Below are 25896 nucleotides of genomic sequence, written 5' to 3'. Positions count from 1 at the left end.
AGGTTAGGGCTAATTACAGTTCTATTATGTAGTGTATACCTGTGCAGGGACACAGTCATAGGTGAAGAGGGTGTACAGGAGTGGACTGAGCACACAGCCTTGGGGAGTCCCTGTGCTCACTATCTTTGTACCTGTTGTCCTGATACCAAATCTGACTGACTGGGGTGTCAGTTCAAGAGTGGAGAGCTTTTCCACCAGTCTGTTTGGGATGACGGTGTTGAATGCTGAGCTGTAGTCTATAAACAGCATTTGAACATAGGTGTCCTTATTTTTGAGGTGTGAAAGGGGCTGTGTGGATGGCTGCATTAACTGCGTCCTCAGTAGTTCGATTGCGCTGATATGCAAATTGCAGAGGGTCTAATGTATCCGGGATGTCTTCTTTGATATGGGACATGACTATCTTCTCAAAACTGTTCATTACAATTGAAGTGAGTGCGATGGGGCGATAGTCATTCAATCAGGTTATGTTGTTTTTCTTGGGGAGGGACACTATAGTGGTAGACATGAAGCATGTGGGCACAGCTGATTGGGTGAGGGACAAGTTGAAAATGTCTGTAAACACCTCAGCCAGCTCTGAAGAGCACACCCTCAAAGTCAGTCACAAGTCGCGGGTTAATCCTCCTCAGAACCTTGCATACCTCAGTCGAAGTCACAGTGAGTGAAGAGCTCTGTGCTGCCCCTGCTGGTAGAATCCCTCTGTATCGGTTGGTGTTGAGAGTGTCGAAGCGAGCGTAGAACTCAGCTCATCTGGTAGCGTGTTGCAGCTGGAAATCACTAATGTGTTGCAGGCCCTGCCACATGCGTCAGGAGTCTGAATTGTAGTGTCTTTCCAGCTTCAGTCTGTTCTGCCACTTGGCTTCCCTGATGGATCTGCGCAGGTCATGTCTGGCCTTTTTGTAGCCCTCTGTGGCACCAGAGGCAAATGCAGTGGAGCGTGCATGCAGCATGGAACGTATCTCAGAGTTTAACCGTGTTTTCTGATTTGGGTATGTTTTGTATCGCTTGGTGGGGACAATATTGTCAATGCATGTGCTGATGCAGCTGGTGACCACTGATGCATATTCCTCTAAATTCACAGAACCGTCCTCTCTTATGGCAGCAGTCTTAAACACACCCCAGTTTGTAGCACCAACGCAGTTCTGAAGCACCGAATCAGTCTCTTCACTCCAAACTTGGTTTTGGGGGGCTTACCGGGGGGCTCGTTTGAGGAGCTGCCTGAATGCCGGACAGAGAAACAGAAATGTTGTCGGACTGTCCAAAATGCGGGTGAGGCACTGCCTTGTATGCGCCCCTTACATAGCTGTTGTTGTTGCAGTGATTAAAATCCCTGGCAACAACAAACAGCATCTGGGTGAGCGGTCTCGTGCTTGCTGATGACGTCATGCAGCAGTCCTAGCGCTGTGGTCCAATCAGAACGCGGCGGGATGTAAACAGCCAGCAGAAACACAGCACTGAATTCCCTCGGTAAATAAAAGGGTCTGCACTTCACTATCAGCACTTTGATGTCCGCACACTAGTGATTTATATAACATTTATAGATCAGTTCGCCCGCTTATTTTAAATATTATCCTTCCTACCTTACACGTAAGTAACACAGACAGACGCAAAAATCTCAGAGTTCCCACCTCGTATACCTGCATGATGCGTTCATATTGACCCACAGTTGTGTGACGGTGTTTAATGAGGGTCTGTACAGCTTTGGATTCTCTTAGTGTCTGTTTGAACAGACCTGAACCCCAAGGTCAAAAAGTTGATAAAGTCCTGCCTGCATCAGTCTTCCAGAAGGTCTGTGTAGCAAATAGTCACAAGAAGATGTTATAGAGCAGAGGTTCCCAAAGTGTGGGACCCGCCCCCTTGTAAACAAAGGGGGGGGGGGGGGCCCAGCAAAAAAAGTTTGGGAACCACTGCATTAGATGAACTTTTGTTCTGCTACCCTCAGTCATATTTGAATATCTGATTCACTGTACCACCGTATCTTTGTTTGAAATGTCAAAAATGAGCAACCAGAAACACAAGATACCACAATTTGTGTGCACTCTGCCAAAAAGTACACTCGATGACCTTATTCAGGTTAGGAAAGCTTTCCTAAACACTCTGTCTGAAAATCAACTTTTAAAAGAGGATGCAAAGAAAGCCAGGCAGCAAATCAAACAGCTGATGGCTCAAATTTCACTGGACCAATGTGAGATCCAAGCTGTAGAACCCACTGATGAATCAGTGTCACGCAAAGTGGAAATGAGCAGTGCCATCAAAGAAAAGGGGGATCAGACTTGTTCAGATCAGGAAAAGACCAGAAACGTTGACTTTGAGATGAACTGTCTGAAAGAGCAGCTTCAGCAGAGAGACGGTGAAATCCTGATCCTAAAACAGGAGAAGGACAGTCTGTCTTTCCCAAAATGGATCTATCCTCAAATTACCTGAAAAATCTAGACAAGGCCATTCTCAAGGATCTTTGCAAAACACATAACTGCAAGGAAAAACGTTTGATTTTTAATCTGAGGGAACAGCTTGATAACATTACTGTCCCAACCTTCACCAAACACCTGCTGGCTTTACCAAAAAGACTACTCAGTGTCTCTGAAAACAGGGAAGAGTACAAGGAAGTTGTGAAAAATTTCACTAAAGATCTGGTAATGCATGCTATGGCTGAAGGAAATGAGACGGCGACATGGCATCCAGATACATCTGAGTTTATTATGCAGAGGGTTTCCCATAAGATCTGGAACAAAATTTTGTCCAAAAACTACAAAATGTCCTCAGAGAACATTTAACAACGCAGCCTGACAGTATACAATGAACTCCATGAAAGGTTGCCTTCTCCAGTACTCTTAATGAGGTCAAGAAACTCAGTGATTGACGAAGTAATCGTCAAAACCTTCCAAAAACATGCCAAGTTGAAGAGCCAAAATGTCATCTTTAGGGCTTTCTCATGCCAACGCTAAAATGTAACTGAAACGTGCATGCGATTATGTGACAAAACTCTTAAATTGGCATAAAATATTTATTTAAATTGGGCATCTAAATTTAATTTTAAAACCGCCCTCCTTCCCTCATCGCCAGCTGGCCGTGGCAGATAGCCACCCCATTCCAGAGCCTGCTTCTGCCGGAGGTTTCTCTCTTTTAAAAGAGAGTTTTTCCTTCCCACTGTCGCCAAAGTGCTTGTTCAAAAGCCTTCTGCCTGGTTTTAGACCTCTGTCTTTCTGTAACATCGACCGCAATCCGACATTTTCCCCTCATCTCAAAATGGAGTTTACCTGCATATATCCTGTTCACTCCATCAGTTGTTTCCCACTTACTGCTGTTGAGGAGTCAGTCCCCGTATGGAAGGATAGCAGCAAGAGTGAAAGCGGAACATTGACAAGATGGTAGTGAGACCTGCTATGGACATGGTGGGCATGAAGAGGAAAATACTGATGGATAGGGTGAGACGGAGGCATATGATCTCCTGTGACTACTATTTGGACCTATTTTCATTTACACCTCAATTTTTTTATTCACTAACTCTATTATAGAGTAGATTTGCATGAATCACATCTCAAAATAGTCTTTATTTTAGTTTGCTCCTCACCCTTTAAGACCAGTATTAACTGATTAGCTGGCCCTTGCAAACATGAGACGAGTAGAGCAGTGTTTCCAAACCTTTTGGAGCCACAGCACATATTTCACATTAGGAAAAATCACACCACCAAACAAAAATGTCACAAAAAGCATATTGATCATTTTTCCCCGTGCACCAGGTATAGTAGAATTGGCTCAGTTTGTCCCCAGTATACCTTTTTTGCTTTCTTCTGAGCACTACTCATGCTAGGGCCTTCATCTGAGTTGGAGTTTCCTCCAGGACCCAGGCCAGACTGACTACTTTTTCTTTTCAAATATTTGCATTGTCTCACAGGATGACTATTATATTTGTTTCACTGGCAGTTGGCAACCCATTTAATTAGAGCAGGTAGATGTAATTGTTCTTCCCGTTACTCACACCGATCGCTTAGAGTACTAATCAGGTGGAACCAGATAGCCTTCCGCGGCACAGTGGTTGGGAAACACTGGAGTAGAGCCTCTGCATACAGAGAGTTATGCAGAGGCTTATGTTAAACTCACTGACATCACACAGAACCAGGACTAGAAAAAACTGACAAAGCGTTTAGATCCTCCTGAATTGACCTTTTGGCTCACAGGGAATACTTGGATAAAAACTGAATACTGTAATTAACATGGACAGCACATGTGGTTTTGGCAGCTGCATCCAACATCCAGTTTATAGTCACAGGTTACTGTTACCAAATCCTGTTTTTGAAAAATAAGCAACATGCTTCAGCCGTTTATGTTAAGCCTGTTATATAAATTCAGTCACATTCGTTGACTGTGCTCATGTTATTGAACTATAAATTAAATACACTGAGATGTTCTACCTATATTTCCTTAAACCTTGACTAGAAATATACAAAATTCATCCCAACAAAACACGCAGCAAAACAGTTTGCATACATTTTTATTCATCTTAAATCTCCTGTAGAAAAAAAAAAGAATCAGAGAAACAGACATTCTCTTTTCCTTCAGCCAATAATTTTTCCCAGAACTCAGAATATATCGATAACAGGAAAAATTCTTACAACAGCATGTACAAAAGAGAAACCAAAATGAAACCTCAGTCTAACAGATCATTTCAATAAAAACGCAAAAAGTTGGAAGGCTATGAATAATTTACACAAATCAAAAGTACAGGTAACAAAATGACCATCAATGTAACAAAAAAGGAGAAAAAAAAAATATCGAAATTTGATTTTATGTCGGCTCTGTGAGGTGTTCCAGTGGTAAAAGTGAGGCAAAATTCAGACCACAAACTCCAAAATACCCATCCTGACCACCCAACATGGATTCGTTTCCTGCAGCTGGGCTTACCGAGACCTCCAGTTTGAAGTTATGACCCTGACAGGAGAGGAAGAAGGGTTTAAAAAAAGAAAAGAAAAACGAGGGAGAGCATTTGATCGATGTGGAAACAGGTCTAGAGGCAAAAGCAACAGCTCTAAAGTCCTGTTATGGCAGTAAAAAAGTTGAAAAAAAAAATCCTCAAATGAAGCAAGTTATAGTTATAGTGAAATCCAGAAGTCACACAACCTTCACTTATCAACATTTCTACGTACCAAATACCTGCTGCAAGTATTGACAGAAAAAAAAGGTCATAAAATGTGTGCCTGCTGAAACCGGTCTATACTGTTCACAGCTAGAAGAAGAAATCACCAGAGAAAGCTTGTTTTAGACTCGGCGGTGCTTCAAAGTGTAATAAAAGGCAGTGAGGGCTTTCACGGATTTAAACTGTCACACTGAAAATGGTGAAACTGGTGGTTGTCAGCCTGCAGTCCTGCATATATGTATCCTTATGTGTTTAAACAAGTTTTAAAACAGCATATAGTAGCAGCATTGTCTTTATAAACCAGAAAAATAAAGTGAATGATTGTCTAACATCTTCAGTGGGCTTTCTAGGTCGGAACCATCATGGCACAGGTCATGTGTGGGATTTAAAAGGTGCGAATTTGGCCTTCAGGTAGACCCAGTTTCATGCACTACTATTAAATTACAGCTATATTTACTACTTCTCTTTTTAAAAACCCCACTCGACAGTGTTTTTCCAAGCAACAATGGCATCCAGAACTGTACAAATATTAGGGCAACATAATGAAAAAATATATAGTAATTTCTCAATGTGGCCCTAATACACCCATAAAACATTTTTAAGTTGTACTCCTCATTATATTTTTTCATATTAAACGTTAGTAATTTATAGTACCATAAAGAAAGTTTGCATTGTGTATGTTTTACCAAGCGAATACGTGGGTTTGCCATATAGTGGCTACCTTAGGTCACAACTTCATCCACCTGATTATAGGATAACCTGAAAAATACGTAAGATAAAAAGGGGGGATTCTACATGCTACTTTGTAACCCTACAATGTGGTGGTGGATTATGTGCAGAGTAGGTGCAAAGGACAGAACTGCCCTTCCTCCATTCTTGTATGCTTGTAGCAGCTCCTCCAGACTTTAGAAAGCCCAAATAAAAGCCATCGTGGGCCAAACTGCAATAGCAAGATGTTTGATGGTCATGTTTTTCCCCTTGGAACTTTTACCATGTTTCCAGGATGGTTTGGTTTGTGGTTTGGATTTGACCATGTTATTGACAGCATGCAGTGAGATTGTCATTACAGCCAGTCAACTGTAGGTGAGATGTTTTGTTGTTCTGTACATGTAGATAGATTGGAAAAAAAAGAAAAAAAGTGAGGTAGATGGATGGTTGAAGGATTAATAACAAGACCTTCCCCCACAATAGAGAAAAAAACCAAACAAAATGACAACATATCAGAAGGAAAACAAAAATATCTAATGGGGGATTATTTTTTTTTACAGTGATTTACACTTCACACAAAAAGGACATAAATAACCAAGAAACATTTGGGCAAGGGATACACAAATGCTGCTTTTAGAGGCAAATAAACCTTTAAAAATCTTTCTATGTGGTCCATTCTGATCATATATTATTGTTTTTCTTCAGTAAATCTTCATAAAGAATACCATTAAGATTTATTCTCAAAGAGAAGGGCCTCAATACTTGTTCCTTTTATAAATCCTTTTAGTGTCACCTGTGACATCTTAATGTTCCCAAAGGGGGAAAAAAAAAAAACTCTCAATGCTATAAGATTAATTTTCACCCATGTCTCAGCCCAATCTTCTACAAACACACGTTTATATGTTGAAAAAAGATAAATATGGGTTACTCTAGCAGCCTAAAGAAAACCACCCCTGATGAAGAGACAGAAGTTGATTAGAAGAAGGTGAAAGTATCCCACAGACAGGTTTCTGTACTCGCCTGAAATACATAAATTATGTTTTGCATTGTACTCTTAAGGTTTGCACACGGCACTAACACAGAGCCCTGAAACTGACAAAATGCAGTATCAGAAAAAAAGAAATGTGAGTTCACATAATACTGTTAGCTAAATGATTACAATGCGGACTAAAAAGAACACTTTATACATCTTTTTATCTTTTATTGCCCGAGGTTTTGGGAGGGTTTTGGCACACATTTAATGATTAATCTGGTCATTAATTACTTTTTCAGGACTTTTATGCATGTGTGGGGATCATCTGACAGAGCTGCTAGCCACTTAGCTACAGCTAACCTTTCCCCCCCCCCAACTAAACTAGCATGAGGACCATTTCTGGTACAAATACCACATTTTTAACACAATTATCTTCATATTTGGCTCTTGTTTTTACCATGAATTAGGGCATATTATGGCAGCATATGATTTAATGAACACTTTTCTTTCATAATAAACCAGAAAAAAAAAGGTATAACTAGCATGAGCCAGCAAGAAAATGTGTTAATATTTTCTCACTGGGTAAAATGCTTCAGGTAAAAATGTAAACTGTACTTATCACCTGTATAGTTGGTAACAAATAAAGGAGTAATTAAAGTGAGTAACTTATTTTTTACTCTGGAGTTTGTTTTATAATAAGTTAGCTTGGGTTAACCAGGTGGCTCAGGTAGATAACTAGGATTAGCTCGCCCCGACCCCGCTGCGTGCCCCCTTTTAGTGTATTCTTGCTGCTAGGTGGCTAAAAGGCACTAAACAAACAGCAAGTGTGCACAAACCCTCCAAAAAAAAGGGGGAAACTAAGGTGATGAGCTGGTATAATAGAAGATTATCATAAATTACATATTTCTTTCCTTTAATATGCCTTCTGAATTATTTAACTAACAGTATTGTTTATCAGTGTTTAATGCTACATTTTGAAATGTCTCACTTCTACATTTTGTCAGTATTAGGTTTCTATACATAAGTGTAAAGGTCAAATCAAACGCAGCCTGACAACCATTCGGTTGTAAAAACACTGCTTTTGAGTATTGTTAAAAAAAGAAAAGCAGTCAGAGAGAATAAGAATGAGACCGAGGTTTAACACACACCAGGCTGGATGTCTCTGGGTTTGACAGAACAAGGAAAAAAAAAAAAGAAGAAGAAAACAAACGGGAAAGTAGAACAGGATTAAACTTTCCTCTTTGACCTGAGATTTAGTTGGGACACCTGGCCTCTTAGAGTGATAATGACGGGTAGAAGCGGTTTAGTCCAAACCATAGAGGACTGATGCAAAAGGGTCCCGAGAGAGCACAAGAACACCGATGGTCGTCGCCCCCCATCGCTGTCCCCTAATTAGATGGGAGGGGAAGTGTTTCAAAACACAAGGCAAATAGTCGTACCTTATACGCAAACACAGAAACGAAACCAGCTCAGATACACTTTACACAGTTACAAGCATTAAAAAAATGGACTGTAGTTGAAACGTTCGTAGATCCAACCTGAAGGAGTTTTTTTTTCTCTTTTTAATATATAGATATTGACTATATTACAACCACAAAGAGAAATAAGGAATAGCAGCTTCTTTCTGTACACGATGAATGTCTCCAACTGTAGAAAAGTTAGAAAAGTGACACAAACAACTGGTGTGTACATAAATGCTCTGCCCACAGAGAGATGTTGTAAATGTTGGAGACCGATGACTAGCCTAAAAAAATACCTGTTCGAATACAACAACAAAGACGCCTCTGAACTCGGAGAACCCCGACTGAGAGACGTTGTACAACTCCTGTTTATGTTTGTTTTTCCCATTTACACTTTTTCCATCCGCAGTACTCGCTTTGAGTTTGTTTGTTTTTTAAATTTTTTATTTTTTTTTGCTTCTTTATGGACTGTATTTGGCGGTTTAACCGTAATGGTACAGCACTTTGTGAAAAGATGTGGCTCAATTTCAGATAATTTCAGTCTATAATGTCAGATTTACTGTAGTGTAGCACTGTAGAGGGAAGGTAATATCCCTTTTATTTCAAAATAGTGCAGTAGCAGATTTGTTTTGCTTTAATTTTCAATGGAGTGTGTTGGAGAATTACAGGGCAAAACTGCAGAAGAGAGAATCTGACAAACAGTATAAATTTGGCAATAAATTTGGCAGAGTTGACCTTTCCCCCTCTGGTTGTTTGTTTCAGCGAGTTGGCTGTTGATCCGGCATTACGCTGACACCCAGCCTGCAGAGCAACCACACTACTGAACGACCGACGAGACATGCCAGTCACTCTTAAGAGTTTCTTCTTCATTAGATATGCTTAACGTTTTCACCATAATGCCCGTTCAAAAGCAAACAAAACGCCGCTCGTTTTATATAAAGGCCTATAGATTTTTTTTCTCCCATTTGTAAATACATATAAAAAAGTAACAAATGATGGATTATAAAATAAGTTCAGCCATAAAGAGAGAGAAAGAGATCTCCCAAATTATTGATATTTTTCTTATTTGTAGTGTTTTTGATCTTCCCACTCGAGGGCAGTGTCACGTTGGACAGCCAGCTGGTAGAAACCAAAACTTTATGAAAAGGAAAAAAAGAAAAAGAAGAACATGTTTGCTCCGTCTTCCTGTAAGTCTCACTGAATGGTCACATCCAGCTAATGGACCACGCGGTTTGCTGTATTTGATTTAAAAAACAAACAAAAAAAATTCCCCAAAACAACAACAACAAAATTTTTTTTATTCCATCCACTGAGATGTCCAGCAGATGGAAGGTTTGCAGTCTGGTGGGTTGTCCAATCAGCAGGCAGAGGACTGCGGGAGAGGCATGGCACGCTCATTTTTGCGTCCTCCATTCATGTGCGCGTATGGTGGCAGATCGTCCAGAGACGGCCGCATTGTGACGCTCGAGCCTGTCCCGAGCCCCGCCCCCGCTGCGTGCCCCGCCCCTGACAGCCCATTAGCTGCTTGCTGGCCGGAGGGGTGCTTGTCCATGGCAGCTCTCGACGTGCAGGGAGAGGAAGGTGAGCTGGGAGCTAGCGATGGGCCAGGTGGTGCTTCTGAGCTTGGGGAAGGGGGCGTCTGTTGGGGAGCTGGAGTCTGCTGCAGTTGTGTCGATGACGCAACGTCCAGAGGAACATCTTCCATGTTGTCTAGCTTTTCCAGGTGGAGCTGCGGCGCATCGGGGGGCTTGTTATCAGCGCTGTAGAAGAAACTGACATCCCTGAAACACGGGTCCAGCTCATCCTTTATGCTGCTGATGATCTCAACAAAGGATGGACGCATCTTAGGATTGTACTGCCAACACATTCGCATCAGCTCAAACCTGCAAACACACACACACACACACACACACACACACACACACACACACACACACACACACACACACACACACAAATAGGTCAGGTCAGTATTCAGCAACAACATGTCCTCCTGCAGTAATGACCCTATCCAGAGGAACTGTACTTTCCTACCAACAAACCAATATTTACTTTTGCCAAATGTTTGCTTTCTGTTGCTAAAATGGCTGTATGACCCTCGTGCACTCGCTTCTTGTTTATGAACTGCTGAGCTGATGCTGCCTTCACATGCATCCAGCACAGAGAGCTCTGCAGCCAACCTGATTCTGACAAACAATTTATGACTCAAGCAGTCATAACTTATCAAACTTACACTGCAGTTTGAGTGGATTAAAGAAGCATGTTAACTTGTTTTAGAGTTGCTGTAAGGTGGATTCCGCTATTTCTAAAATGGTCACTTAAAAAAATTATAATAATAATTTACACCAATATTTATCTTCTTAGAATCAACGTTTTCTCTTGTGTTTACCGGTACCTGGTAGTATCACACATGCTACTACAACCAGAAGGGGGCAGTAATGCACCTAGAAGTGTTTTTTTCAGAAGTGGCAGCTCCAGGATGTCAAACTGGGGCTGATTTTTATTTTGTAAAGCAAGAGATGCGGTCTGCTGCAAACCAAACAATTAGGACACAACATATTATTATTAACCAAGGAAGTGCACTAGTAAGACCGTATTTTCTAGATATGCTAATGAATAATATTATTTATAAAATTGTTGCTGTTAGGGAAGAGAGCAAACCCTGGGACTTCACATTTGTTCTCCGCATGACTTCACCATCTGATGCATCCTTCAGTGTTTTCTTGTTGGTTGCCAAATTTGTCTGTGACACTCATGACTCTTTTGATGTGGATTTATACTGCGGCTGTTTCACATTAAGAAGAAACACATCTTAAAGAATACAAGTTCACACACTGAAATATAGATGGGCTGTGAAGGCAATCAGTACTGCAGTTCAGCAAATCCAGAGACCACAGGCTGAAGGGCAGCAGTGCCGCTTCACTGAGTGGATAATTAAAATTAACCAGCAGAGAAGAGGAAAACAGACATGAGAGCATTTTATGTGAATGTGCAGTGTGGAGTTTGTGTGTCTTACAGCATATCGGGACAGTTCTGAGGTTTCTCCAGAAGCCCCCCCTCCATGACAAAACGGAGAACTTGTTCATTAGAGAGACCTTGGTAGGGCTGTTCTGCCAGAGTGGCAATCTCCCACAGCACAACCCCAAATGACCTGTATAGAGGGAAATGGGGAGGGGGGCAAAAAAGTGTGTTTTCCATTATCTTTATGACAATGATGACATATTTTTGGAAGCAGTATACACACAGAATGAAGTCACCATGTGTGTTTTCATGCGTCTGCTTACCAGACATCCGAGTTGGTGGTAAAGACTCCGTCTTTCAGGGACTCGGGTGACATCCAACGTACGGGGAGCAAACCTTTACCACCTTTGCGGTAGTAATCTGTCTCATAGATGTCTCTGGTCATGCCAAAATCTACTCACACACACAAACACAAGCGCACACAGACCAAAAGTAAGAAAGTGAAGCAAAAAACAGTCACTTCTTTCGATAGAAATGCTTTCAAATTTTTTCTGACTTCTTGGTGTAATTTGAGTGGGTTCGTATTTCATACGGTGGTGCTTTTTACTGGTATTATAACTCTTAAAACAGCATTACATTCAGTGCCATCACTTAGGGTGTTTTCACACCTATGGTTTGTTTACTCTGGTCCGAATCAGTTAATCAGTTTGTAAACTTGTAGCTTTTCCCTGCAGTTTGGTTTGTTTTCACACAGAGAAAAATCCAAGTAAACTCCAAGCAAAGCAAAATGCATGACTACAACCCAGCCCCCTCATTGGCCAGAAGTTTCTGTGGATGGAAGCAACAAACGCAAATGCAGGAAGAAAGTGCTGTGTTCTGGACTATCAGAGAAGAAGGAGAATTTAAGCTCATGTCATGGCTAGCTGCTAGCCCGTACAGGCATTAACAGTGCATTCAGAATCCAAAGCATTTGTAGTTGGTTCGGATGGGGGTCGGATCACGTTCCCACCATAAACGAACAGCTCTGGAGTTCATTTGGAACTGCACTGAGACCACCTCCTCTAAAGGGTTTCAGCGCAGTTGTTTTGGTTCGCTGCCGAGTGCTATTACTGTGCTAGCATCTGCACAAACGAACAGTTCAATTTAAACTGACTAAACACAGAAGATGTGACAACACCCTTAGACAGCACATCACATGAGCCTTAGACATTTTAACAAGGCACATCATTGTAGCTATAACTGTCTAGAAAATAGCTAATGATGCTAGTGGTGTGTTTTCTACTTTACTCTGTAATTGAGTTTACACTTAGTGAGCATGCTCCCAGTGACAAGACAGTGACCCCAGACTCATCCTTTACCTCCGATCTTAACAGTAAAGTCCTCGGCTACCATGCAGTTCCTGGCTGCCAGATCTCGGTGGACAAACTTGTTGGCGTTGAGGTAAGCCATGCCATCAGCAATCTGCCCTGCCATCTGAAGCATCTTCTTCAGAGGAGGGAGAGATAGGCTGGACCACTGTTGCTGGAGACATGAAGGAGAACAAGCGAACATGAATTATCTGACCCACAGGTGATACTCTCTCACTGCACTTAATTACAACATTGCATTACACTGGATAGAGATACAATTAAGTTACTATCATGCAAAAAACCCCTACAGATTAAATATTTAGTTTTGTTTTTATTCAGTACTCATTTTCTGCGGATCAGTATGACGACAATTTACTACCTCTTTAGGTCGCAAGGAGCGCAAGTAACTTTTTAGATCTCCTCGGGTCATCAGTTCCATGATAACCAGGGTGGGCTGGCCCTGAGAGACCACTCCCAGGAGACGAACCTGCAACAAACATAGGATGATTCAAACACAGGTAACAAAGGGAACTGATGTAACCATGTGACCATTTCGTCTTAACTAGTCAGAAAATATGAACTACCCTGATTTCTCCGTAAGATCTGATTTTATGTGAGCACATACCACATGATGACAATTGAACTCCTTCATGACGGAGGCTTCATTGAGGAACTCAATCCGCTCTCTCATGCTGGCCGACTCATTAACAGTCTTAATGGCAACACGCGTCTCTGGTTCGTCTTTGACCACACCTTTGGCTATGCCTTCGTATACCATGCCGAATGACCCTTGGCCAAGCTCCCGGCTCAAGGTGATCTTCTCCCGTGCCACTTCCCACTCATCTGGTACATACACTGCACAGAAAAAGGCATTTCTATGTTAGCAAAAGAAGCGTGATTACTTTCTGATGTGTGCTGCCTATCCACATCCAGTGTTAGCTATTTAACAAAGCAGACAGAGAGATAGTGATGTAAAGATTAAATCTTTCAAAAACACATTAGCTAGCCTCACTCTAGTGGAGAGAGTCCAGCTGACAAATTATTAGTTATTACTGCAGTTGTTTTCTGGTCGATTGTGATTGTTGTACAAGTGTAATATATTTTCATGGCTTTAAATTAGTGATAAATTTAGATAGAAACTGGCTGCAATGGCTTACTTTGCTCCCTGGTCCAACATCATCATTATTAATGTGCATAGGTTATAAATGTGATTTAAACCCAAATTCCTATAGGTGTATGGTGGCTGAAGCTGAGCCAGTCTTATTAATAACCAAGATTTCCATCTCAGCAGTGCTGATCACAGGTACTTATCAAATGTTTTGTTTTTCAACTAAACAACTAAACTAAAGGCCACTGAATGGACGGGAATGCTTAACTTCACTCACTTTCTGCTGCGCTGAAGTACTCTGGGTTCACTGAAGCGTACAGAACTCCATTTCCGAGCCGATCACTGTTCCTGACAAAAAAAAAAAAAAAAAAAAAATGTTTACAGACACAGAACAGGGAGCGTGCATAAGGGTATAATCATGCACATCAAATTTTTTATTTTACAAAGAATACTAGTAAAATGCAACATTGACACAAGTGAACTTTTGCTTCAGATGCATTTACACTCCCAGATATACTCGGCATTTGTTAGGCATAACAGTGCCTGGATAGAGCAGGAGGCAGCAATGCACAGCTCTCTAGCACTTGATCTTCGTACTAAGGAATGGACAGGTTAAAGACTGACTGATTTACAAACTAGAGAAGTTGTTGCAGTGCACGTGTGAAAACAAGTATTGTAGTATTTCAATTAGGAAACCTACTGTGGCTGGCTCACAAAAAACGAAAAAAAGATTAATAGGCCCGAAAGTAAAATCATAGTATAACAGGTGTTGCTAATTTCTTCTGGAGACTCATTACTTCATATTACTTCAGGTTGTTTTGAGTTCAAATCATGCAAATTTATGATCTTCGGTTCTCTTCAGGATAATTTTGGTATTTCAACATAAACACTAAATATTACAACCCCACATACAACAGGGTGCCCATCACGTAACAGATGGAATTCTAGCTTTATTTGCCACTTAGTTTTATGGACTACAATTGGCAAAAGCATTTTTGCTTTGGTTAGTGTGTTGGTTGAGTGACTGTGGATCACAGTGTGACCACACCACCCATTAGTACGTTGTTTAAGTGTTTATTTTGGGGAAGAAAAAGGAAGAAAAGTACATGCCCATATGCCTTTCATTTTGGTTTTTTTCCTAATACAGGGTCGCGTTTCTTTCGGGAAAAGTATGGCATTCTCTTTCTCAGGATAGATCTTTCGTAGCTGATGAAACACTTGTTGTGCACAAACCTTTTCCTGTTGAGAACAACCATCACTCCAATCAGAAGGCAGATGAAGATGATGATGGAGATGGGAACGAAGATCATGGCGTAGAAGATATTTTCATATCCTGCTGGGTCGAACAGTTTGATTAATATCATTGGTAGTTTTGACGTCATTCAGTTGTTAGAAAACAAAAAGGCACAACATTTTGTTTTAAAAATGGTGCAATCAACTCTAATGATGCGTGACTGCATGCGTCTTACTTACGTTCAGCCACATAGAGATCCACAGTTTGTGTCCAGGAGCCATTGCCAGCCAGAGACGTGGCTCTCACTCTGACTGAGTAGTTTCCTGGACTGAGGTTGGACAGCCGAACGCCACGCTGGGCCCGATACATTTGACCAGATACACATTCATGCTTCTCAGTCTGAGACACACACACACACACACACACACACACACACACACACACACACACACACACACACACACACACACACACACACACACACTCCATAATAAGCTCTCTTTTCTGTAAGTTTTACTAAATCCAAATCAAACATCCAAGGGCCTGCTGTTTTTAATTTGTACTGTGCAATAAATAGTAAGGACAGGGTTTAGGGTGCCAGACCCATTCTGCCTCAAGATGAATAAATAATAAGTCTCATGTCTGGTCAGTGGCGTATTTGATTGGTTAGCATGTACTTCTGAGACCCAGCGCTGCCACTGTTTTTATGGTGTTTCTAAAACTTAACTCCTGTTTGTTGGTTCAATCTGTTCTGCATTTAAAATGAGCACATTTTAACATGAGCACACTTCTGCATCACATTCTGTGTGTCAGAACTGACTTCCCAACATTTTCAGAGCATTAGGTTAAACTGAAATTCTGTGTTGTGCAGAGAAGACTAAAGGAATAGTGATCATTTGTTTTTCATTAAAGGGAAAATGAGAGATTATGGCGTTGACTTTGATACTTGCAAACGTGAAATGGCTCTAGCTAAATGACTGGCAGACAGTCAGACTGGGTAACATAAAAATCTCTTCTTTAAAGCTCATTTTTATAGACTTGCTTTGATGTCACATTCCTTTTTTGTTTTTCTTTTGTGTTGTTTTTTGCTATTAGCATCTGTCCTTTTTGCTTCAATGTACTTTGTGAACTTCCTGCCAGTCTTAAAAGTTATCAGTATTATAAGTATTACTTCAGATTAATCACTTCATACAGAGGAGAAGATGATCTACGAGCAAAAAGAATTCTGAATAAACTACTGAATTTACTGGAAACAAAGGCAGTTTGTCCTACCTCAGCACCCAGTTTAAACTTGATCTCATACATGAGGATAAGTCCGTTGGGACGAGGCGGTGTCGGCCAACGCAGAAACACCCAGTCCTCGTGGCCTTCCCAGGTCACTGGACCTGGGATGTCATCGGCTTTTTCTGGAAAAATCACAGCCAGAGTTTAATTACAATGGGTATCAAAGAAATCACAGATTGGTCATGTGTATCCCAGTTGCCTGTAATGTTTCAAAACAAATTGCTGACCTGCAGGCTTGGTTCTGGAGAAGACGAACTCCGCTGCGCTGCAACGTACGACCTGTCGATTGCACGCATGAACATCGATGCGGTAAACCGTAAAAGGCTGCAAGCCAGAGATCTGCAGCTCACGTTCTGTCACTGATTGCTCAATGAATTCAAATTCTTGGTCTGCCGGATCCTGTTCGGGGGTGCTGCTGTTGCCAGTGGCTTGAAGAGGAGGGGCAGTGCTACTGTTGCCGTGCAGGTGGTTGCGGCGGGAGTGAGTAGAGTTGGCGATGCCAAACAGATCTCTGCGGCGACGATCTGCTGGCCTGAAAAGTAGAGTCAGAGGAGAAGTTCTAAGTGTGAAACAGGTGCATTTTAAGTGACATTAAGCCCAACCTGAGTGCAACAAGCCAATTTTTCATACTTTGAAACAGGATGTGAAACACTGCGGTAAACCACACGACGCTGAAACCTGTCTGTCTCCTTTGTTGTTTACTTCTTAGCTCTTTAGGTTTGTGCTGATTCCAGAGTTACTGGAATACTTTGCTCAAACTTGACGTTTTAAGTGATCTGTTTTGTTTTTGTTGCCACTTGGCTTTTGGTTCAGCAGCTCGGAGGAAGCATGGTAGGAACAGTGTAAACAGAATTACTGAACAGCTCAGTTAATTTTCTAGTTACTAAACTCTTACAGGCAAAACACACATGTGCCGAAATGTGATATATCAGACCCACTAACACAGCTGAGCAACAAGAGATTACCAAGTAGTTTCCCGCATGTGCCTTTATTTCATAATATTTCATTGGATGGAATACCAGACAATGTTATTGCCATGGTTTTGTCTCAACCAGAATGAAATGTGGACACCTTTTAAATGGCTTTTGAAAATGTATCCTCAATTATATTTCTTCTAACACCAAGAAAGAAATGTTTTCTTTGGCTAATTATAGTTAAACAGTTCCAGCCAATCCGTAAAAGACTCTGGTAGGCGTGTAATGATCACATCAGCAGAGTTTACAGATACTGTCCCATTCATGTTGGTTTGCACACATCTGTTAAAGGTAAGCTCAAAAGTAAGTGCAGAATATATGATGACACTTGATGTTTATCTTTAGATGGAAGTACACAAATCCCTTTATTCTGGCCTGGCAAAACACACCAAGAACTAATTATTCCCAATGGACTTGCACGTGTGTGTTGAGACATAAAGAAATAATGTGATGCAGATGTCCGAAGTGCAATGCAGCAGGGTGACTACCTATCACTATCCAAATCAAACAGAAGCTGAGCCACTATGCAGGGAAATGAAGAAAAAGTAAATACATTTGTAGGGAAATTTCAAGAAGGATAAAAAAATATATAAAGACTGAATTATCACTCCTCATTAGGCTATGTTCTTGTAACTGCTATGCATAATTATACTGTATAATGACTAAAGACCAAAGGAAGAAACTGATCTCTGTTTTGCTAAATTACTCAAATTGTGCATGCATAGATATTTGGTTAGTTCACATAGGGGTAAAAATCAAGTTAAATGTTGCCGTAGCTACACAACGGCTGTGCCACATGGAGAAATAACGATCTTGGGTTAATCACCTTGGTGTGAAAATGGAGTTGTGCAGGAAGTTTTCAAAGACTTTTCGGTAAGAGGCGTCAGCAGCTTCAGCCTCCAGGTCTTCCACTGATTTGGGGCAGGGACAACAGCCTTTACCTGCCCCATCTGGATTTAGTTTAGTCGGCTTTGTCTCCTCTTCCTGGTCTCCCACCCCTATGGCAGCGATCCTAATGGGAATCTTCAACTCTGCAGGAGAAAGAGAAAGATTTTTTGTGACTTGATTATTAGCAGCAGTGGTGGCAATGGAAGTTTATGCCTGTGTGTGTGTACCTTTGGAGCAATAATTGTGCTGATAGAGCTCTCGGTCTTCCGCTTGCTGCTGCCATCTTACCAAGTAGTACGTCTGGTTGCCATTCGCTGAGACAGGGGGCGACCAGCGTACCACCAGTTGAGTGGATGAGTTGGAGTACGCTCGCACATCCTGAGGCATGGAGGGTGCTGAGAAGCACAGAGACATAAACTGATTTCTAACAACTTTTGTGTAAACTCTTTTCTCCTTCAGGCTGCCAGTGCAGATGTGATCGTCTGACATCACAGTGCTGCTATGTCTTTACACTGCAGCTGGACTTATTTAAAGCAGCCTTCCATTTCATCTAATTACTGCAGTATATTACAGTTTGTTTAAATCAGATTTTCTCCATCTCTTTGCCTTGCAGCTGTGTTTATTTCAAACAGTCTTCCTCTCCATCTCCTTACAGTATGTTTGGATAAAATCCAGAAATGCTTTAATTCTGACAGAGAAATAATCCACTTCTATTTGCAAAACAAGTAGCAACTAAGCATATGCTGTACGGTGGTTTTAAGGTATACCAAACCATTTAGTATAAAAATATACTCCAAGGATATGATTTTCAGTAACATCACAGTTGTTTGCTACTTTTGTTAAACTAATAAGGGAAATAAAGCAGTTGCTAATTCAAACCACCAGAGGTCAGTGACAGTATGGCAACAGCCAAACAGTAAGGCCAGAAAGCCAGCTGAAAACAATGCTATGCATTGGTGGGGATACCGTAATGCCCCTTTGGGATTGTTTAGACCAAACGATAGAGGGGAGTCGAACAACACATACAAAGCTACAATGCAGTGGTGGTGAAAACATGGCCACAGCAGGATACCTGCAATTCTGCAGCTAAAGATATGGACAAGGTAAATGTTTTTTTGGTTTTTTTGACTGATTAGTTTACGATTAGCTTTGGCACTAAAACCAAATGATGAATCTTTATTTTTGGGTTGGGTTAAACGGCACCAGTTGTAGTTTGCACGGTTGCCTCATGGCAAGAAGCTTCCTGGTTAGATTGTGCTGTTTGCTTGTGTTCCCTGTGCGCATGTTGGTTCTCCCTGCATATTCTGGTTTCCTCCCACAGTCCAAAGACGTGCGTGTTAGATTAATCAGCGATTCTAAATTGATCATATGCATGAATGGTTGTTTGTCACTCTGTGCTGGCCTTAGGATGGACTGGTGACCTGTCCAGGGTGTACACTGCCCTGGACAGATGGTTTTGAAATAGATAACACACTGAAGAATAAAGCAGTATATGAACGTGTGGGTGAAAATGGGGTTTGCAGTGTCTAGCACTGAGAAGTCAGTAACACCAGAAAAGTGCTACATAAATGTCATTTTATTTAAATTTCCCTTCCCATTTCAGCTGCTTATGTTGAATGAAAACAAAGGCATTACTTGGGGATATTTAGTGGTGGCTTAGTCAAACAACAATTTTGCTCTTTAACTCCCTGGTTATTCTAACGAACAAAAAAGTACTTTCTCCACTTTCAGAGAGAAGAAAGTACAAACTGTAATAGACTAACTTTTGATCTGTGCTGTTGTGGTGTTTACCTGAGGGGCTGGTGCGGATGTAGACCACCTTGCTCTTGGCTCCTGGCATGTGTCTATCCTCCACTGTGAGTGTGATAGCTTTAACAAAGATAGCATACTGTGTCCACGGCTTCAGGTTGGACAGAAGAACTCCAGGATCTGACTCCTTGTCAGGCCTCAGCTCCACATCCACCATATTCCAGCTGTTGGAGCCACAGCCATCCTGTCCCTCAAACTCTGTGATGTTCTGGTAGGGCCTGGAAGAAAAGGGCGAATTATTAATTTATTACTGTACACCCATTTAATTCACGTGTTTTTTTATTACACAACTGAAGAATGTCAGCAAAACACAAAAATCTCATCTTCCTCAAAATAATAGTTAACACAGACAGAAAGACCACATTTCCATCGTGTTTTTCACTTTGCTGTATTTGTTTGTTGCCTGGCTCACCATTTTTAATACATCATGTCTTTGCATCAGTTTTTCCCCTCATTCTTCTGCAACGATTTAACACTTAAATGTCCACTTAAAGTCAGCTCCTAATATTTGCCCAATAGTTGTGGCTGGAAAACCATTAAGTGAGATTTCCTATTGCTGATTCTCTGGACATTTGTGAAACTACGTACCAAGTTAATATAAAACTTGATTTTATGTAAAATTTCCTGTATTTAAAGTCCTGTTAATGTTTCTGAAACCTAACCTCTGACAGTTAACTTAAAACATGTTGGCTGATAAAGTGGTGGGATTAAGATTCAGCTCAGTAACACTCAGCCTGCAGATAAACTAAAATAAACAAAAAACATACGCTTCCTTGTAGTAGACAATGAAGCTGATGAGGTCTCTGTAGTCAGGGGGCCGGTAGCGCTGCCATGTCAGCTTGATCCTCGTGCTGCTGGTGCTGTTAGACTTAAATTTCAGAATAGTGCTTTCACCTATGGAGGGAGCAAGGAGAAAAAAAAAAGCGCTTCAGTATGTGTGCATTAATATGCAGCAATTAGTGTTGACAGAGTGGCGCAGTAAATACTGACATAAGAAGCAGAACAGCATCACGCTCAAAAGAGGTGTTTGCAAACTTCTAGTAAACTAGAGTAACTTCAGCACATGAACTGGACATAGCAATTTAAATGTTTGTGGTTTTCAAACTGAAGCTCATTTTGACCCTTACAGCTGGCTCTGTCGCCGTTGTTTCGGAAATCACTCTCATCAAAGCGGGCCTGGATGCCTGTTTTGTTCCACATTTTGCGGATCTCGGACATGCACAGCTTAGGGTTGGCTCTGAAGAACAGCTTTCCTGTTTTGATGGTCAGATTGTGCTGCTTCCAGTCCCAAAGATACTGTAACTGTTGGTTGTCGAATGCAGAGAAGGCATACATGCTAGAGGGCAGAAAGAGGAGGAGATGAATGGATTACAGTCATCAATATGCTGCTTCGTTCTACATTCATTCGTGTATGTTTATCTATGAGTGTTTTGTGTGTATAGTGATTCATGCTAGGCTGAGAGCCAACTTTCCCACCAAGGTTAAGGCCTTATTTTCAGCACGTAATGGAAAACTACAAAACATATCCACTAGTGACTTGTCTATTAGGGGAAGCTATGCTAATTGAACAAAATGTAGCTATTTTACTCTTCTCGGTAGATCTCTCTTCTAGCTGGAGGTTTAATGACCCAGTTAGACAGCAGAGGGACTGCTTGACAGCAGGATAAAAATCACCTGGCAAATCCGATTAACCAGGGGCTGACATTTTTTTGTGTGCTGGAGAGGAGGGGTTTTTTTATGATTCTCTGGGTAACACCCAGACATCAAGGAATGACTGTAATGTGGGCCTTGGGACAGTAAGATTCCTGTGAACACAAACAGATGGAGGAGGGAAACGAAGGCCTCTCAATGACCCTGAGAGAACCTTTCCTGGGACTGTTGGAGGTTATACCTCATTCACAAACAAACAACAAACAAGTGCACTTGTTCAAGTTTTGTTTAACTTTTTTCACCAAAGATTGAACATCTTGAGGATGTTGGATCACATCATTCTTATATATTAGCTGAAAATGAAGTTACTCAAGAGTTGTGTTTTTTGAGCACTAATTTTTTGTGGTTCCTAGAGTTTTCAAAAGTAAAATGAGAGAGAGAACCACTTTTACCTTTACCTTACACTATAAAGCACCTTGAGGCAATGTTTACTGTGAAGTGGCACTAAACTAATAAAACAGAATTGAATAAATGAATAGAACTAATTAATATTCAGGTGAATCCTTGAGAAAAGTACATGAGAAGAAATGAGCTCAGAGTGTCCCAATGCACAAACATCTGTCTCCACTGTAAGGCATTGAGATTAAAACCTTGGCTGTATGTTTATCCACGTAGAGAAGTGTGTGTTCTTACTCTTCATGGAGGTTTTCTCCATCGATGTATCTCAGGCTCCGAAGGAATGCAAGGGAGCTCAGTGTGTGCGAGTGTATGATCCGTACGTAACCAGTCACCCTTTGGATCAGACCTGTGAAACTTTCCAGCTCTGCCACCATGTTATCTAAACACAGACCGTCACAAACACATTCATTTATCTATTGATGCATTTTACCCTTTAGTATTTCATTGCTGGCTTAAAGGGGACTTATTATCATTTTACGCATTTCCTGTCATATATATGCTGTTACAATGATGGATGCAAATTTTTAAACATGGCTAAAATTTCAGCATGTGTACAAGCAATCACCATGAGTGAAAACTATGAAATATAAAATGGGCTAAATGCTCCATTTCAGACGGTTGACTATACTGTGTGAAAGTAAGCAGATATATGTAATATGTTTATCTTAGGCACATGGCCAGGACTTATTCCTGGAACAAAATGGACCTTCAGACATATGACTAAACAAGTGTGTTTCATCCAAAAGGTCTGTAGAACCTAATTAACAGAGGTATCAACATTTTCCTGTCATTTCTGGTCATATGATAATCATAAATGCATTAAGCTTGAGAACATTAAGCCCCGCTTACAAAAAACAAACCTGGTTATTTTTCTTTGTTTAAAGTTTAAAACTGCTTTGGAGTGTGCCAGCACTTTTCATATGGGTTAAACCCTGAGAGCTCTGGCTGTGAGCACAAAAGCTCCACCCACCTACTATTTACAAACCTTCTATTTATGAAGGGAAGCCAATAAGAGAAAAGGTAGCTTAAAGGTAGGGACAGGGGAACTGAACCAGGTTGTTTCAGTCAGATTAAATCACAGGCTGCACAAAGGCCCAAGAGGAGACAAATAAGGATTATTTTGAACTGGAAATGACCTTGTTACTGTAAAATAATGTTATTATAGAACCATTTTTAAGCTGTTGTAATCCATGACGACAGCTTTCCTGAATGCACAATGAAATATATTCAAATTGTTGAGTTCTCATGTGACTTTCTCAAGTAGCAAAATCTGTGATAACTTCTTTTTGCGTCCGATTTAACGGTGTGAATATAACAGATCTTTATAATGTTCTACACCAGCTCCTCAGGCCTCCCTCACAAAGAAATGCGAGTATTAACAGTCGTATTGCTTTGTTACACCGCAGTACTTACGGCCTCTGCGGATGTTGATTTGCAGGTTGCCTTTGATAACAGTGCAGCCTTTGAGAGACTGAGCAGCAGTCATGGAGTCGATGACCTTCCCATCACATACTTTATCACACAGACCATCACAAGCTGTGCAAAACATACTGGAGACAGACAGAGAGAAAGGCAGGAGACAGTGAATGTACAGCGTCGTTCCTGACAGACATCTATTTGCCAAACTGGTTTAGCGGGGTTTTTTTCTTTCTTTTTTAAAATTTCTGTCCCTGAAAGATTTGACGTCAACATTTCACAGAAGCAGCCAAAGCATGTCTAGGTGAAATTCCTCGGCATGCTTAACGGCCTTCACTATTTTGAAGGCCATACAGAGACTATGATGGCTGGCTGTCTCTAAGCTAACAGTAAGAATTGAACTAAATTCAATATTAGCAAAGCAACAATAAGGAGGGTGTTAAACCAGGGTAAATTCAGGTTGAACAGCAGCTCACCTGTTTGGTGCAGCGCGTGTGTACCCAGATGGACATTCAGGCATGCACTCTCCTCCATGGATAACGTATCTGTCAAGGTCGGTAAATTGGGCTTTGGAGCAAAGCTCGGCACTGATGCAGCTCCAGCCCTCGAACTTGTAGGTGCCTGGGGGGCAGTCAGCCATGCAGCGGCCTTGGTAATAGTAATGCACACATGCAGTACATGCTGTGTCACTATCGGGGACTGTGCAGCTGCCCAGACACTGAGGGTGGCAGCACTCGCCGTCTGCTGTGCACGCTCGCAGTGCACACTTCTCTGGGCACCCCACTGTGGAGACAGAAAGAAAGGGGGGTATTTTAGTCAGACAATTTTCCCCAGAAAATTATAAAAAACAAAACAAAACAAAACATCAGAACATGACATTAATTTTTAGGTACATGGCCTGTAGTTAAAAATAGATTTTCTGCTTTACAAGAATTCAAAGCACTTTTCAGTGTTTCTCATACACCTATCCACACAAACTCATATACATGATGGGCTAGCACAGCAGCACTCCCATCATGTTGCTCAAAGACACTCTGGCCTATGGAGAGGCTGAGGTTCCAACAGTAAACCCTGAGTTGAGTTGATAACATGTTCTATTACTTGAGCCCCAGTGGTCATTTAGTAAAGATGACTACAGATTTAACTGCTCCCTTATACGTTTCCTATGTGAATGTTTTGCACAGATGATGCACATGTAGGTTTGCTGCAGCAGGAAAGATAATCTCACCCTGAAGGCAGACCAAAAAAGTTTTCAAATTTCCAGGTTTTAGCACAATCGTAGAGTGCCATTATTATTTACCTGGCACACTTAAAGAACAACATAAATCTTTTAATCAACATGAAACAAAAAAGCAAACATAAACTTCTTAACAAACAATTGTGAGGAAGAAGAAGAAGAAGAAGAAGCAGCAGCAGCAGCAGAAGAAGCAGCAGAAGAAGAAGAAAAGTAAAAAGCATTAAAACCTCAGCCTGGTTTAAAAGTCAAAAAATAAACACTGTGTTTTAAATGACTTTTAAAATAACTCCAGATGTGAAGGGGGCGTGTGTACCACCATTTAGGAGCAGCTACTGCAAAAGGCCAATATCCTCTATGTTTTAATTTGGACTTTTAAAAATATTTTTATTTAATATTCTAACGTCACACCATTCAAAATGTAATATTTTGCCCTTAATACCACTACAAACAAGTTAAAATTTTGGAGCAAACAACAACACTGATTTATTCCCACTGATGCAAATCCATATTTAACAACCAAACAGAGCTTGCAGTGAACCTAAAACCATAACACATAAATATAACCAGACAGCCTTCAGTGTGAACATGCCTCTCTTATGACACTACTGGCTTCAGTTCTGAACAAATGATTTGCATTTACCAGTGAATGACTGACAATGCATGCATGCACATCCGCCCAGATTAAAGCTTTTAAATACACCAAGAGCCACATATGAGGTACTCATGCAAGCTGCTTCATATCCAACCAACCACATTTGAATTTTTGTTTTCTTAGTCTTACTATTATAAAAGGCAACCCAACCATGGGGAGCCACAAGCCAGTGTACTCTTAATGCATGTCTCGATCTTGGAAAAAATGGGGATTGTTGTGTGAGGAGGAGCATCTACTGTAAAATCTTTGCCAAATCAAACACACAGATTACAAAGAACAAGATTTCCATATCAGATAAGTTGGGGTGACAGAGGAGGACGCTAAGGATAGGGTACGATTGAGACAGACGATCCACTGTGGCGATCCTTTAAGGAGCAGCCAAAGGAAGTAGTCGTGGTAGTAGTAGTAGTATTCTTAAAATTACAGAATAATTATAATTATAGAATTCTAAAAAGGTGCTTCAGCTGTGCTTTCATCCCTGATCCACTCCGGATTTTCCAGCCAACAGAGCTACAAATAACTCGTCCAGTTGCTGTGGTGTTCCTCTAAATAAGAGGATATTGTAACTGATGACAGGAAAAAGTGACTGAGGAGTTCCAGAAG

At 41.0% G+C, this 25896-nt stretch overlaps 1 protein-coding gene across 1 annotated transcript in view; it reads right to left on the bottom strand.

Moving 5' to 3' along the window:
* Positions 1–4473: 4473 nt before the first annotated feature.
* LOC146393244 (insulin-like growth factor 1 receptor) overlaps positions 4474–25896 on the bottom strand; it is a 60519-nt gene continuing 39096 nt past the window's right edge. The window contains exons 3-21 of the mRNA XM_084928444.1: positions 23881–24187; positions 23402–23538; positions 22223–22367; positions 21007–21215; positions 20647–20773; positions 19862–20097; positions 18298–18465; positions 18009–18213; positions 16436–16740; positions 16197–16330; positions 15164–15323; positions 14924–15023; positions 13968–14038; positions 13208–13437; positions 12962–13069; positions 12592–12754; positions 11557–11686; positions 11289–11423; positions 4474–10155 (exon numbers count right to left, since the gene is read on the bottom strand). Of these exons, the coding sequence (XP_084784570.1) occupies positions 9630–10155; positions 11289–11423; positions 11557–11686; positions 12592–12754; positions 12962–13069; positions 13208–13437; positions 13968–14038; positions 14924–15023; positions 15164–15323; positions 16197–16330; positions 16436–16740; positions 18009–18213; positions 18298–18465; positions 19862–20097; positions 20647–20773; positions 21007–21215; positions 22223–22367; positions 23402–23538; positions 23881–24187 (3596 nt within the window). The 3' untranslated portion in view covers positions 4474–9629. The remainder of the gene's footprint in view (positions 10156–11288; positions 11424–11556; positions 11687–12591; positions 12755–12961; positions 13070–13207; positions 13438–13967; positions 14039–14923; positions 15024–15163; positions 15324–16196; positions 16331–16435; positions 16741–18008; positions 18214–18297; positions 18466–19861; positions 20098–20646; positions 20774–21006; positions 21216–22222; positions 22368–23401; positions 23539–23880; positions 24188–25896) is intronic.

This window comes from Perissodus microlepis, chromosome 1, assembly GCF_051167445.1.
Source record: "Perissodus microlepis isolate ML-2025 ecotype Zambia chromosome 1, ASM5116744v1, whole genome shotgun sequence".
In the NCBI taxonomy this organism is placed as follows: domain Eukaryota; kingdom Metazoa; phylum Chordata; class Actinopteri; order Cichliformes; family Cichlidae; genus Perissodus; species Perissodus microlepis.
The sequence above is the reverse complement of the archived record's forward strand: the minus strand, read 5'-3'. Positions and strand labels throughout refer to the sequence as shown.